The 14,566-nt window shown below is 36.7% G+C and overlaps 1 protein-coding gene across 2 annotated transcripts in view; it reads right to left on the minus strand.

Moving 5' to 3' along the window:
* MAST4 (microtubule associated serine/threonine kinase family member 4) overlaps positions 1 to 14,566 on the minus strand; it is a 270,348-nt gene that overhangs the window by 182,918 nt on the left and 72,864 nt on the right. For both annotated transcript variants that reach the window (XM_088157188.1, XM_088157186.1), the window contains exon 3: positions 13,827 to 13,948. In XM_088157188.1, coding sequence (XP_088013314.1) covers positions 13,827 to 13,948 — 122 coding nt within the window. The remainder of the gene's footprint in view (positions 1 to 13,826; positions 13,949 to 14,566) is intronic.

The raw sequence follows: 14,566 nt of genomic DNA on the forward strand, positions 1-14,566 counted from the left end.
AGGAGGGCCAAACGTGTCCTGGGGGCATCAGGGACAGCATCAGCAGCCAGGCAAGGGAGGGGATTGTCCTGCTGTGCTCTGCTCTGGGACAGCCTCACCTCCAGTGCTGGGGGCAGCTCTGAGTTCCACAGTACAAAAAAGACAAAAAGCCATTAGAGAGTATCCTAAGGAGAGCAATAAAGATGGTGAAGGGTCTGTAGGGGAAGCCAGAGCAGCTGAGCTCACTTGATCTGTTCAGCCAGGACAAGAGACCGAGGAGAGAGTCTACAACGTCCTCACAAGAGGAAGCAGAGGGACAAGTACTGATCTCTTCAGTCTCATGACCAGTGACAGGACTTGAGGAAAAGGCATGAAGCTGTTGGGGAGGTTTAGGTTGGATTTAGAAAAAAAAGTTCTTCACCCAGAGGGTGGCTGGGCAGTGGAACAGGCTCCCCAGGGAAGTGGTCACAGGCTAACAGAGTTCAAAAAAGTATTTGGACAATGCTCTCAGGCATATGGTATGCATCCTGGGGGGCCCAGCACAGGACCAGGAGTTGGACTTACTGATCCTTGTATATCCCTTCCCAGCCAGGTTATTCTGTGCTTCTGTATTAGTTTAAAGGATAAACACTCAAGGGAAAACAACATTACAATTCCACAAAGAAGCTCAAGGTTATTTTTCTGAATGATTATAAAAGATACTGAGCCAAATTTATGTTCCATGCCAAAACAATCATACTTTGCATAGAATTAAAAAATTATCTAGGTAACATTCCTGTTCTGTAGTATTCTGGAAACAGTTTCAGTTCCTAAAGGAATCTACCTCCAGTATTTTACACTGAATTTCAAACACTCTATGCAGACACAGTACATTTTTCTTCTATTATATACACACACACAAAAATCTCTAAAAACATCACCCAGAACTTTTCAACTATCCTTTACATATATATCCACATCAAACCATCCATATTATCACTCCACAATGCTTTGGGGAAAAGGAATTTCATTAGAATCTTAATGGACACCGGATCATCATTACAGGATGTCACAGAAGCATGAAAGCAAAAACCAGGTATGGTGCTGGGGAGATGGAAGATGAGCATGTATTTCTTTTTCAATTTGACAGAAGCGAAACAAAATGGAAGTGAAACAAAATGAAGATTATCTTTAAAGAATTTTATACAGCTCAGCAGCTAGCCATTTTAAGTAAGTCAAAACTTTATAGTATCACTGTGTACTTTTACACAACCCAGGAGTTTTCTTTAATGCAATGTTTTTAATGTTATCTGAGGAGAAAAGGGTTATGGAAACAACTCTATCCTTCTGCCTCTTGTTCCTTCAAGTTCTGGAAGCTCTGTTATCTGTGAACTGTCACTGAAATTGGCTACAGCACCAGAAGTGAGATGTTCCATCAAAATTAGCAGCAAAAATTGACAGACCAACACGCAACACCATCACTGAGATAAGGGATTCTGAAATCCACCTGAAGCCACAGACAGCTCTTCAGTCTGTACATCTAGTCTAGAAAACAGAACTGTACCTCTGCAACATATTTTTCAATAATTTTCTCATACAACCACAGGAAAGGTTGTTGTTTTGGTATTAACAGGACGGTGTATATAAGATATTCAGTCAGTATGGAAATATAGGCTAGCTTTATCACAAACTACTTGAATGGGGCAATGAAAATCCAGTTTTCATTACTTATTTTCCAAGACTTTATTTACCTATAGAAGCTATGCAATGATATCATATGAAGTTGCACACTGCTTTCAGGAAATTGAGAAAGCAATTCTCACACTTTAGAGTGTTAGGAGCTAAAGTTGCCTTGTCTAAATTTGAGATTGATAAAGCCAATTAATTAATAATTATTAACATACATTGAAATTCTGAGAAACTAATGAATTTAACAGAATGAAATTACATCCCCAGCATCATAATTAACTACTAACAAGGCAAAGTAATTTATATGCAATTTTAAACACTGTGAGCAGTACATACGTTATTATTTAACGTGGAAAGGTTATAGTATTTCATCTATATAGCCATTTATACTGCTGTATACATTTGCCTAATGTCCCTTCTAAGAGCCTGAAAAAAGTACAGAATAAAAGCTCCATGTGGAACATGATAACCACCACTTCCCAGAAGAAAACAGACATGCTCCACCAGCCAAATGTTCTCAAGGCACCTCTGAGAAGACATTGCTAGCCTGACAATAAAACCATGTGCTCTCACCAGTTTTTTCTCCTCTATCCTCCTTCAGTATTACAACCCACCCACACGCACAAAAGTGCATTGCTCCATTTACATCTCTTCTGTGCTTCAGAAGTAAGGACTTTTGGGCAATAATCACTACCTGGATTGATAGAGCACCAATGAATTTGTGTTTCAGTTTACCACATCACACAAACACATTCAGGTAACCCAGGCTGTGTGTCCAAGATGCACTCCAACTACCAGGTCCAGAAATGCATTAAGAGACAGTTTATTATTCTTACTGTATATTACTAAGAATTCAGATCACAAGCAGGGAAAATTCGAGATTCCTCAGTTAGGAAGACTCTAATTCTCTTCTTCTAGAGCTGATAAACCTACACAAATTGCAAACCACAGATTAGCAGACAGGTGCAAAAATTTATTACACTTAAGGAAGTAGGGTTGATTGCTGCTGTTTCTTAATAAAAGAAAATATTGCTGATTCTGTTACTTATATTTTCAGGTTCTTGAAAATAAAGTACTTTATCCCATGAAAGCACTTGTACCTTGCCAACAGCCACCATTACACATGCAGGAATGACCACATTCCATGGAGGGTGTAGGTACACACTTGGTCTTCTTGCTACCTGTGGGACAAAATCCTACTTGCTTGTTTCTGGGCTCACCACTCATTCAGAGGGCTAATTTGTTACCTTAGGTAATCAATCCATCATGAAAATATTAGAAGAAAACTAACTTGCAGAAGCAAACCAATTTTTCAAGTAAGTTATTTAAATAAGGTTATTAACTTCTCTTTCAGTGATAGAACATATACAAGAACATGGTTCACAACAGACATGAGAGCTTCATCCATTTTGCCTTTTCCATCAAATACTTACTTATTATGGAGTGTTTCTTACTCCATCAAAAGGCATAGCTAGATCATCAATTCAAAAAAGGTAGTCAGCCTTCCAATTTTCAAAGTTTTCCATAATTACACAGCAGCATAAAACAAATTTCTTTCTGAAAAGACAGGCACATCATGAGGATAGTCCATATCTCTCATGGATCTCCTTTCAAGAAGAACTGAGATACACATATAATCATATAATCACATAATGTTCTCCCTTTTTCCAGAAGTTACTGAACTATTTGTCTCAGTTTCTCCCCAAAGAAAGCCTAACATTAAACATGAAGGAGCTAGGCCATTTTTAATTATAGAATTTGAAGTGCCACACATATAGCTGTGTTTTCAGAGAACAAATAAAAACCCCTCTGAGTTGATGGTTTTCTAACAATTAGTTCAGTGGAGTATTTCAGATTCTGTATACGGAAAAGGAATCAAATTCTTAAAAAAAATCTCATCGCAAAACAGTAATAGCAATTACATTCTGAATAATCCCTCTTAGACATTTAGAAGTTTGCTTCTCAGGTGAAATCAGTAGTAGGCAAGCTCCATTCCAATTAATATTTTCAAACTTTGTTAAGTTTTAAGTTCTTGTTTTGAGATCACTCTGAGCAATGCTGCATATAATCCCCTTTATTTTGATGCCTCATTTTCCTTTTTAGAAGCTTTAATCTCAACACTTGCAATTTTGCAGTATTTTCTCAATGAGATAATATATTAATGTACTTTCTCTTAAGGAGGCATAATTCTTCTTAATGTGTTTTGGCTGTTTCTTCCACTATAAGATTCAATACTTGCCACTATACATGGTCCAGCTGCTTCACAAAAACACTCTCCTTCATTGGACAGCAACAGTTAAGCCTTTCAATATTCAAATTAATTCAGAAGATAGTTTAGCTTGCTGAAGTCTTGATCCTTTTGGACCAAAGTTCCATTACAAATCAGCAAAGTAAGGAAGTCTGGAATAAAAGCAAACATTCTCCTAACGATCACTACCTGCAATCCTATATTTAATAGGTAGAGGACATAAAACAAGCATACCAAAAACATTTATTCACAGTATAGGTTTCTGGAAACGCAACATCATGCTGGGAATGTTTGTTCAGGATACACTTTTACCGGAAAGAAAAAAATGTTATGAGAAAAATGAAATACACTGAGATCCAACTCCACTTGAGCTGTAGGCTAGTTCTCTTACTTAACTTGACTTTTTTCTCCCTCATTTACAGCAGGCAATCTCATAATTCAACTTTGTTCCTTACCACTTTTATCCTCGCTCAAATAGACAACCTAACAGATAGAAAAAGGAGTCTGTGATCAGCCAAGTGTATATTATTACTATGAAATTATTCCATGCTTTACAAAGCCAACCATCATTTCTGAATTTAACTGACCAAATACTGAGTATCTTCCATTGTACCACGTAATTGCAGCTATGCCACAATGATCAAGAGGTTAAAGAGAGTAGCAGTAAAGAGAGTAGCAGTTAACCAATCTCCTACTGATTATTATATCTTTTACTCAAGTGACATTAGGTCAACTTGAGCACTTACATAGTTTCTTAATCTCTACAACACCATGAAAGAAAATCCTTAATAGATGAAATTATCTTACTGTACTATTGCTTTATTAAAAATCTGATAGAATTGGATAGAGACATATGCACCACAATTGGGCATACTGTAATAAAAGGGTAAAAAAACACAATACTTCCTGGCTTTACTGAGACGACAACAGAGTTGATGCTAAAAATCATCAGTCCATTGTGGCAGGGTACAGAAGAGGAAAGCAAACATGATGACTGCATCTCACCAGTGAAGCCAGAACAATTTAAATCAACATATATCAGAACAAGGGAGAGACTGCAAGTAGACTAACAGGTAAGGCATGGTAAAAAAATATCAAAGTCCACATTCCCATCTGCCTCCACAGGATAAAAGTGCATTTTACAGAAACACATCTGGTTTCACATGAATGTACAAGAAAGTCTGACAAAAAAACAGAGTTACAAATACCCAGCCACATGTGTCAAAAGCCAACTGTGGCAGTCAACCTAGTTAGTTTCAGGTCAGTAAAAAAACAGTTGCTTTTAAACCTAAAACTGTAAAAGACTAGAAATAACAATGTGCCATCCAACACAAAAGTTCTTTGCCGTGTGTTCAGAAAAATTCTTGCTAGATATCTTTGCTTTGTGGAACAATAAATAAATAAATAAATAAATAAATAAATAAATAAATAAGGAGGAATGTTCAATCCCACCACAGATCCAGAAAATATACATTTCCCCACCCTCCTCCAGTGCCTATAAGTCAGCAGTGTCATTCAACTTTGAGTCTCTTTGTTTTGAGAGTTACAGCTATCATCAGAACCAAGAGAGTACTTCAGCTTGAGGAATGAGAGCTATTGTTTCCACAATTGCTTCCATCCTCTGCTACATTACAGTCACTTTGCAAGTACCACAGGCATGAGAACGTCGGCTTACAGGAAGGAAAATAAAAATGTTATTTTATCAATTTAAAATTGTGTCCTATTTAGTTATCCTTTTACATAAGGATGCTGTCCCATTAGCAAAAAAAATTAGCAGAAAGGTATATACCTCATCAGCTTCCAAACAATCCCATCATTTTAGGCAAAGCTTTACTAGGAAGTTCAAAGAATTGTAGTTTTTGTATTTTTGTCAACTCAAACTGCCAAAGCAGGGATCAAGTTTTCTGTAGCAATAGCAACACTAGAAAGAAAGTTTTTATAATGCTAAAAATTAACTTTCTTAACAATATAGAGTATCACTATTAAAATTCAGGTCGGTGGAACAGTATCTTGTCCTCTATCACATTTTGTTTAAGTAATCAAGTTGTCCTAATTATGCATGAGTGCCAAATTTCTAAGACTGCTAAGAACAGTCAAAGAAATTGTAACTACCTTATAAGAACACCAAGCAACATCCTAACCTACTACTGCTCACCCACGCCTCACAGGGAGCTCTCACTTTGAGGTTACCAACACCTCTCACTTCAGATCCTGAATGGAGACAGAAGTATAGACAGTTTCCTACACTCATCACGTTATTACCCATGCCCACTTTATCTCAGCTTATTTTAAAGACAGAGCTGTGATTGAAATTAGTTTAAACTCTCATTGTGTACTTCTGAGACTGGAAATCAGACCAATCAAGTTAGATTTGTACATGAGCACACACTCTTCAAGCAAAGGAAGATGTCCTTGCAACGTATTGTTTACTATTTTCTCATTAAATTTTAAAAACTATAGATGCATCAGTGTTTCAATTAATATGTTAACTGAGAGACAATGAACTCACAATTGTCTGCTTTTTGTGATTAGACAGAGCAGGAGACAGCATGGAAGAGGAGACAGCATGATGTTTAAATTTTCCCCAATCCTTCTACATGTCATTTTTTCCAGTTTCTTCCTGCCCTTCATGTCCTTTCTAACCTCTTTATCCCCCTTCCATTTCCACACCTATAAATGTTTTAAGGAGTTGCAGAAGCTTTTGATGTAGGGCCAAAGAAGTTCATCACTATATCCCTGAGTTTAATCCCTTGTTAATCACAGATTATAATTTTATGCAGTTATCCTCTAAGTAAAGTCCAACAACAAGCCAAGGAAGTTTTATTCCCAGAAAGGCATCTAAACTTGAAACACTATAAATGATTACACATTGGTTTCTCCTGGTCGTGTAGTGTTACTACCAAACACCACCGCTCCTTTGCTTCTCATGTGGCCAATTCTACCTGGGTGAAAAGTTCAGAGCCTCACTTTTGTAACACTTCCCACTTTTCCTGCTTTCTAACTGACACTGGCAACACAATTCTAGATGACATTTTAAGATAACCATCACTAACATCACACACAGATAACTCAAATTTTACAGCAGACAAGGATAAGCCCTTATTCAGAGACACTACTAACACACAGTTAGAAGCTTCAGCTCCAGAGGTGATGCACTATATTTAACCTAGCTTACTGACCTCAACTGCGTGGGTCCTACAAACCAAACAAAAATCTAGAAGAACAAAGGCATCCACAGCTGACAAAAATTTTAACAGCCTTAGATTTTTGATTATCTAGAACCAGAAACTGGTCCTAGTGAGCCTTTTCACCAGGGTAAGTCTCTCGAGAAGGAAGAAGACTATTAAATGGGACATCTGGAAAACAGAAACATAGTATTTGTGAAAAAACAGGGATGAATTGCTTAGCTCCTACATGTATTTGATCTCTACTCATTCTGTACCATTAATAGGATACAGAAGAGGGTTATACCTACATTCAACTCTAACAAACTGTGCAATATCTCAGTTCTCTCTTCTGCTCACTTCATCCTGTCAGCTGGAAGCCAACTGATGCTGATGGGAAGTGACCTACTTCACCACAAAGGAGGTATTTTTTAAAAACACACTGCATATGCTCATAGGACTTTTTAACCTAGGTTAGTCTTCTCTGAGAGATGGTTATTTTACTTACTTCCATTATTCTTAACTAATGATAATTTGCAGCACAAGCTGTGTTCAAAATTCTGAGAAATCACAAGCTCTCTCTGGGAGAAATGTTAACCCCAGCCATTCACATGTCTGTATTTTATCCACATCCAAGAATGAGCAAGAAAAGTATAAGAATTAAAAAAGCCACTAGTTTTAATCAGATTACTTAGGAAAGGATTCAGTATTTAGAATTCTGTCGAGCAACTGAATCAACAATTTTGCTTAAATTGAAGTACACCGTGACTATTATAAAAAACAATAGAGCTAAATAACATGATGTAAAGTAAAAAATTATAGCGCTAAGTAGAGATATATTTATATTTATGAAAGAGAATGTCCAGTCACCAACTCCTTGCATCAGCTTGTCCAAGTATTATAGTTTCACAGCTCTGGACCAGGTCTATGCCAGCCTCTTGCTGTGTACAAATACAAAGCATATAGGCACGTCTAGGAAGATGCATGTTCACCTCCTTCTTGCTACTGGATTAGAACTATCTACTGGATTAGAACTGCAAGTAAGTATTTGTTAAAAGGCAAATGCAGACAAAGAAATACGAATGCAAATACAGATTCATGGATAATGAATTAATGGAAGAAAATACACAAGTGAGAACAACTCACTAATCTTAAAAGTTAGAAGTAATTGAATCACAGAAAACCTGTTATCATTACTTGACAATTTTAGCATTTCATAGGAATAAAAACCTCACATTTTAAAAATATTTTCAGTAATTACTCTTAGATGTTAAGCTCATTTTAAGTTAAACTGCAATATCTTTTTCAACTTTATACAGTGATTTAGCATTCAAGCCATTTCCTCAGTTCAGACTCAGTGTTTCTGAAATCCAGCTAACTATTTTGAGGAGATTTGAGATAACAAGGCAAGATTAATTACTTTGGCAAATTTCTAATATATAGTTTTTATGCCTCTCACAAGTGCCATCCTTGTACTTCCTCTGCATTAACTTTCAGAGTATTAATTAGCTGCTCACACTCAAGCATTGAAAACCTGAATTCCTGGAAAATAACTAAAATCCCTGAAAGAACTAAAACATAAAGCAACCCAAGTTTCAGATGCAGTTTCCTTTTGCTCTCAAGGAAGTTTACTTAAAAATAAGTTCACCTACACCTGATATTCATTAGATGAAACTGAACACAGACAATTAGTAATTTGAAAAATTTCCTACAATTCCAAAATAAAACATTTAAATAAAAGCCTTTTTTAAATTATGTGGGCTGGCTAAGTACAATTGATACTGTCATTCGCTTATCTAACCAATTAGTGCTTCTAAAGAATGTATTTTATTTGTTCACAATCATTTATTATCTATGCTGTAATTTTGCAGCTTCTCAGACAACAAATGGCTGTCTTACATCTGGGGAATAAAACACACAAAAGGGTGTTGGTGTGCTGTTTGAATACATGCAATTACTGCTAGTTAAGTTCTAATTAGCATAATTAGTTTTGAAACAGTTCTCATAATAACTGTCAACATTATGTCAATTTAGCTGAAGTTAATGGCATATTTAACAAAGACACACTTACTCATTTTCAGTATTATACTATTTAAAAGAAAAGAAGAGGCAAAGCTATTTCTGAAGAAGTAGAACTCTTTTTCACAGACATTGAACATTTCTTAGGTTTTTTCCTTACAGCAATCCAACTTATAAACCAGTACTTTACATAATTAGCCCCCTCCAGTTTCCGTAAGACTATTCTTACAAGTTAACATTGATAAAATGGCAATAAAAAGCAATCAAAGTACAGATGTTTGCAAATTCAGTCTTCTGTTGTTTTGGGGCAGGCAGTTTGCAGGGTGATGCTGGGTTTGGAGGGAGAAGAAATCTAGAGGTAAATCCTGTAAAAAATAAAGTAAGTAGTATGCAAAAAAGTAGCAAATGTTTCCAGTTATACCTAGACAAAACATCCTTGCACTACTTAGTAGGAGAGGACATAAGCCACTCACAAAGGCAAGTTTTAATGCCTTTTTAGTTTTGATGTTACTAGAAACTCTTTCCAAGTACTAAAAGATGATCCATTATCAAACTAATAATCATTTCACTGACATCTTTCACATTTCCAAGAAGAAACCACATTCCTTTCAGAGCCTGATTTACTTCACGCTGTATACTCATCTCACTCAACAGAAGGAAGAACCAATCTAAACTCAGCCATAAAGCTGAAATCACACATCCAGTCCTGACTGAATTTAAAAGCCAAGTGTATTATAATCTACATGTTTCATTTGATCATTTGATTTTTGTTATACTGTATTTTTATTATGTGAATATTTCATAGAGCAAGTTGACATAAAGTAGTCATGAAACATACTGTCTCAGAAAGCTCTCTGAACTGTGAGAACCTTTTTTGTGGCACAAAGAATTTTTTTTATTTATACAGAACATATAAACAAAATTAAAGACTTTCTGCCCCTTAAAGCAAGAAATTACTTTTTTTTTTAATTAGTAAAAAGAACACCATACAACCAAACAAGTAATAATAAATCAATAAAACCCATAACAGGAGTTTGACACTAAACCATGACAAAGCCAAAGCTGAAGAAATTTTGCTCTATTAATTTGGGCAAACTATTTTCCTTTCACCTACACATTTATCATTGTGTATCATAGAGACACTTTATGTTTAGGTTTCCATTGCTTTTATATATGAAGCTAACTAGAAAACATTAAAATCAAGACTTTCATTCAATCTGTGTCACACAAAATACCTTTTTGACTATAGAATAATAATTAATTGCTCTGTTTCAGACTTGCTATCATAATTTAAAGCATATCAGCTTATAATAATGAGAACTTAACAAAATTGGCTTTATTTCAATTTATTTTGAAGCATTTTCCAAAAATTCTTCTCACAGTAAGAAATGGAAAAGTCAAAACAGTAAGTTTACAAACGGTATTTGAAAATACTTATGGAGTCGCAGGGGACTGGTACAGAACAGGAGAATGACCCCTAAACTTTGGACACTGAATAAGGCAGCAACTTCACATTAACTCCCAATACATCCTGAAAAGATGCCTGAAATTGAGTGAGATGACTGACAGCCTGCAGGGCAAGGAGTCAGATAAACTAGCTCCACCACAGTCTCCCTCTTCCTGCATAACTCAGCACTGAGAGGCACACTGAACTGCCTTCCAGGAGCACATATTACTGACCATGGAGAGGAAGAGACTGACCAGACCAACATGACCCATTAAAACATCCTAAAGCAGAACCACTCCTCAACTCGGCTTTCCCTTTCTATTCAATGTTGAAGACATTCTGCATCATTTTCTTAATGTTATTAAATCCACACTAATTCTCTGAGCAGACTCCCATTGTCTGTTTCACCACCACAGAATCTGTCATGGACAGTTCGAAATGCTCATGACAGAAATTGAAGAGTAAGAACTATGATTTAGCTGCCTCTGAACTGTGGCAAAATCTCACTGCAGTCTCAGCTTCCTGGTGAGAGGAAGAGGAGGGGCAGGCAGTGATCTCTTATCTCTGGTGAGCAGTGACAGGACAGAGGGAATGGCCTGAAGGTGTATTGGGGAATTTTAGGTTGGATATTAGGAAAAGGTTCTTCACCCAGAGGGTGGCTGGGCACTGGAACAGCTCCCCAGGGAAGGGGTGACAGCACCAGCCTGACAGAGATCAAGAAGCATTCATTGAACAATGATCTCAGGCCCGTGGTGTGAATTATGGGGTTGTCCTCTGCAAAGACAGAGTTGGACTTTATGATCCTTTTGGGTCCCTTCCAACTAAGATTATTCTGTGATTCTGTGAATTAATTATTAACACCAAAGCCAATACACTACCCACTCATCCCAAAATCAGTCTTCTCTTATACATCTTTAACCCAGCTCTGTAGGTCTACATGGAAACTGTATTTTTAATTTATAGTCCAGCTGCCTATACTACAGGAGTGAATCATGCATAGCTATTGAATTCTGCCCTAAAGCAACACCTGCAGCCCATTTTTAATCAATATTCTGTTAAAAAAAAATCTATCTTTTCCCACAGAAAGGTTTTACACCTGTGAACCAGTGTGAGATTTTGTGAATTTTTAATAAATTATTGACAGAACAAGAAAAAAAATATGTCTTTTGTACCCTGTTTGCAATTGCACTAAACACTAGCATGTATCTTTGACCTGTTCACTTGTCATTCTTGTCTATACTGGCTCATAATCACTACTCAGACAGATCCCTTTCAGCTGAGTATCAACCCAAGTGAGAATGAGCAGTTCTAGTAAAAGAATTAATAACAGGCTAATAATTTCTCAGATGACAAGACAATACATTTAAAGTAATTTCAACTCAGACTGTGACCAGCTACATGAAAATTCTTCATAAAAATCTCTTCAACGTAAGAGTAAACTCTCTCCTAATTATAACCAAAAACTCCCAATTACTAGAATCTAACAATAGGCCTCCCAAATTCAACTCTGCCAAATCACAGAATCAAGGGGAAGAGAAAAGTATGCAAGGAGAGTGATCCCTAACTTATGCCCCCTATTAAGCAAAGACCAGAGCCCTTCAAAAGCCTGACAGCAAAGTATTTGTCAAAGGAGGCTTGAGAAGAGCTCTGCCTGTGTGACACTAGCATTAACCTCCTGAGGAAGCAAGTCTGATCAGCAGTTCCAGATAAGAAATAAATACTTCTGAGGAACCTGCACCTCCACCCTGTGCACAATCTGCTCAGATCTGCTTCGATGCCTCTTGCCTGCTTTTGCACCAGCATGAAAGAAACTGCAGTCAGGCACAGATAAAAGATGCGGAGAGACAGGAAGGAAGAAGTCTGTGGCAGACAGATATGCCATAGAATTATATAGGTGATGAGTTAAAGCGCCTTAAGGAAGCAAGGCTCACTGAATTTTTCATTAGTCTATTGTTTTATGACCATTTAAAGTACTTACTGTCAAAATGGTGCTGCATCTTCCTCTTCCTATAGTTTAAGCATCACAGCAAAACAAAAGTACAATATGGCTAGCAGCATGCTCCCTAATAGCTGTGCAGATACAAATAGACCATCAAACAGCAACAGAGCCCTTATTAAATTAATTTGGAAGAAATAAATTTTTATTCCCAAATACAGAAAAGAAGAAAAAATGTGGGTTTGATGCAATTTAAATTAATTTCTGACCATTCATCTACTTTCTTTGTCATTACAATTTTACATAATCCAAATACTTTATTCACAATTAATAAAATACATAGGTTGACACTTAACTGCCTGGAAAATATTAGGGTTCAAAGCTTAGAACTTCCAATAGAATTAAATGTTTGCAATAAGTGTGGAGTCCTTAAAAAAAAGCCATTAAAAAAGCACCATATCTGCCCTAAAGAACACAAACAGCACCACCACCAAGCAAAAGCCAGGATTAGATTTATACGTGAAGATTTGTTGCATTTGAAGTGAAATACTACTTCAGACAGATCATGGAGAAACCAGCCATCTATCTCATCTGTTCGACATTGACTGACCATAGCTGCCTTCAACCTGAATATTGTGTTTAAAAAATCCAAAACACATCACATAATAAGTTTCCCCTAGAAAGTAGATATGAATCAACAAAGTTTTAAAGACCAGCAAAAGGCAGGAGAAGGGGAAAGGCAAAGCATTAATAAATTTTTTTATTTTTTTACACAAGAAATATATTACCATAACTCTTTGAAGAAAAGTATAGGCCAGTACACAAGGCTGCATTAAATTTCCACACTTCTTAAGATATTAATATACAGAAACACAAAGCTGTAAAATAGACGCTTGACACCAAAAAGCTGAAAGTTCGAGTGTATGATGCATCTCTGCCCCTTTCTTTTCCCTTATCAATTTATCCAAAAGACTTCATTAAACTCATGCTTCACACATCTATGTGCTCATGAAGACAAAGTACTTCAGGAAGTGGAAACAGACATTGATAGGAAAGAATGCTCAGAAGAAAGGATAGTTGCCTTTTTTTGCATGCCTTTTTTAAGGAAATAAACCATTTAAATGCAAACAGCTACATTCATGCAACATTCAGCTCATTCAGAGTTACTGCTACTATAAATGTTATTCAGCTGCATTCAACATATTAAGCAATGTTGTGTGTAGCCATGCATTAGATACTTGAAAATGCAGTTTAAGGAGGAGAGATTGGTCTGGAAATAAGACTGGTTTGATCCCTATCCTCCCACCAACAGACAGAGATACAATTTTTTTGATACATTTCTAGCATTGAAAAAAAATTACTCACCAAACTAGCAGTGAGTGAAGGTGCTGACTGTCCAAGTGTTTGGTAGCGCATCCGAACAAGATTAGTGGTTTCTATAGGTTGCCACAGCTGCTGTCCAGTTGCACTGGGAAGCAAATATTTGCCTGTCAAGTTCAGAAAGAATGCGTTAGAATAAGAGATGTTGCTATCGAGGCAATGCAATGGACACTTTACTGTAACACTCCTGCCACTGTAAAACATCTTGCAACTGCAGCCCAGATTGCAATAGAATTCCTGCCATTCAGCTGCTAATCCTTCACATCATCCTTCCACTAGATACAGCTCTCTATTCTCAAAACTGTACCTTTTTCCTACATAGAAACACATTTAAAGCAAGAACAGATGGAAACATCCGGAATATTAGTCCTGAACCAAAAGAAACGTAAAACTTTGAAAGCTAGTCAAAAATGAAGACAAGAAAAATGTATTTAGAAGTATTCCTCTATTTATCCCTTGAAGGAAAAAGGTTCTGAGTCCGAAGAACAAAGTGAGATTTATTGGAATAAGACACCACATGGACAATTACACCGTTTTTTGGGTGAGGACTATTCTGCTTCTATTCCAGAATTCCTCATAATCTATTTAATGCGTATCACTCAATTCCCAAGAACTTTTATCCAGTGTCCAAAGTAAGTGGAGATGACCAAGTACTCACACGGGGCTCCCAGTGCCCATGCTCTCGGCCCACACAGGGTCTCACTCCGCATCAGTGTGACACCACG

The sequence above is a fragment of the Sturnus vulgaris genome, chromosome Z (assembly GCF_052056855.1).
Source record: "Sturnus vulgaris isolate bStuVul1 chromosome Z, bStuVul1.hap1, whole genome shotgun sequence".
NCBI classification, from domain to species: Eukaryota; Metazoa; Chordata; class Aves; order Passeriformes; family Sturnidae; genus Sturnus; species Sturnus vulgaris.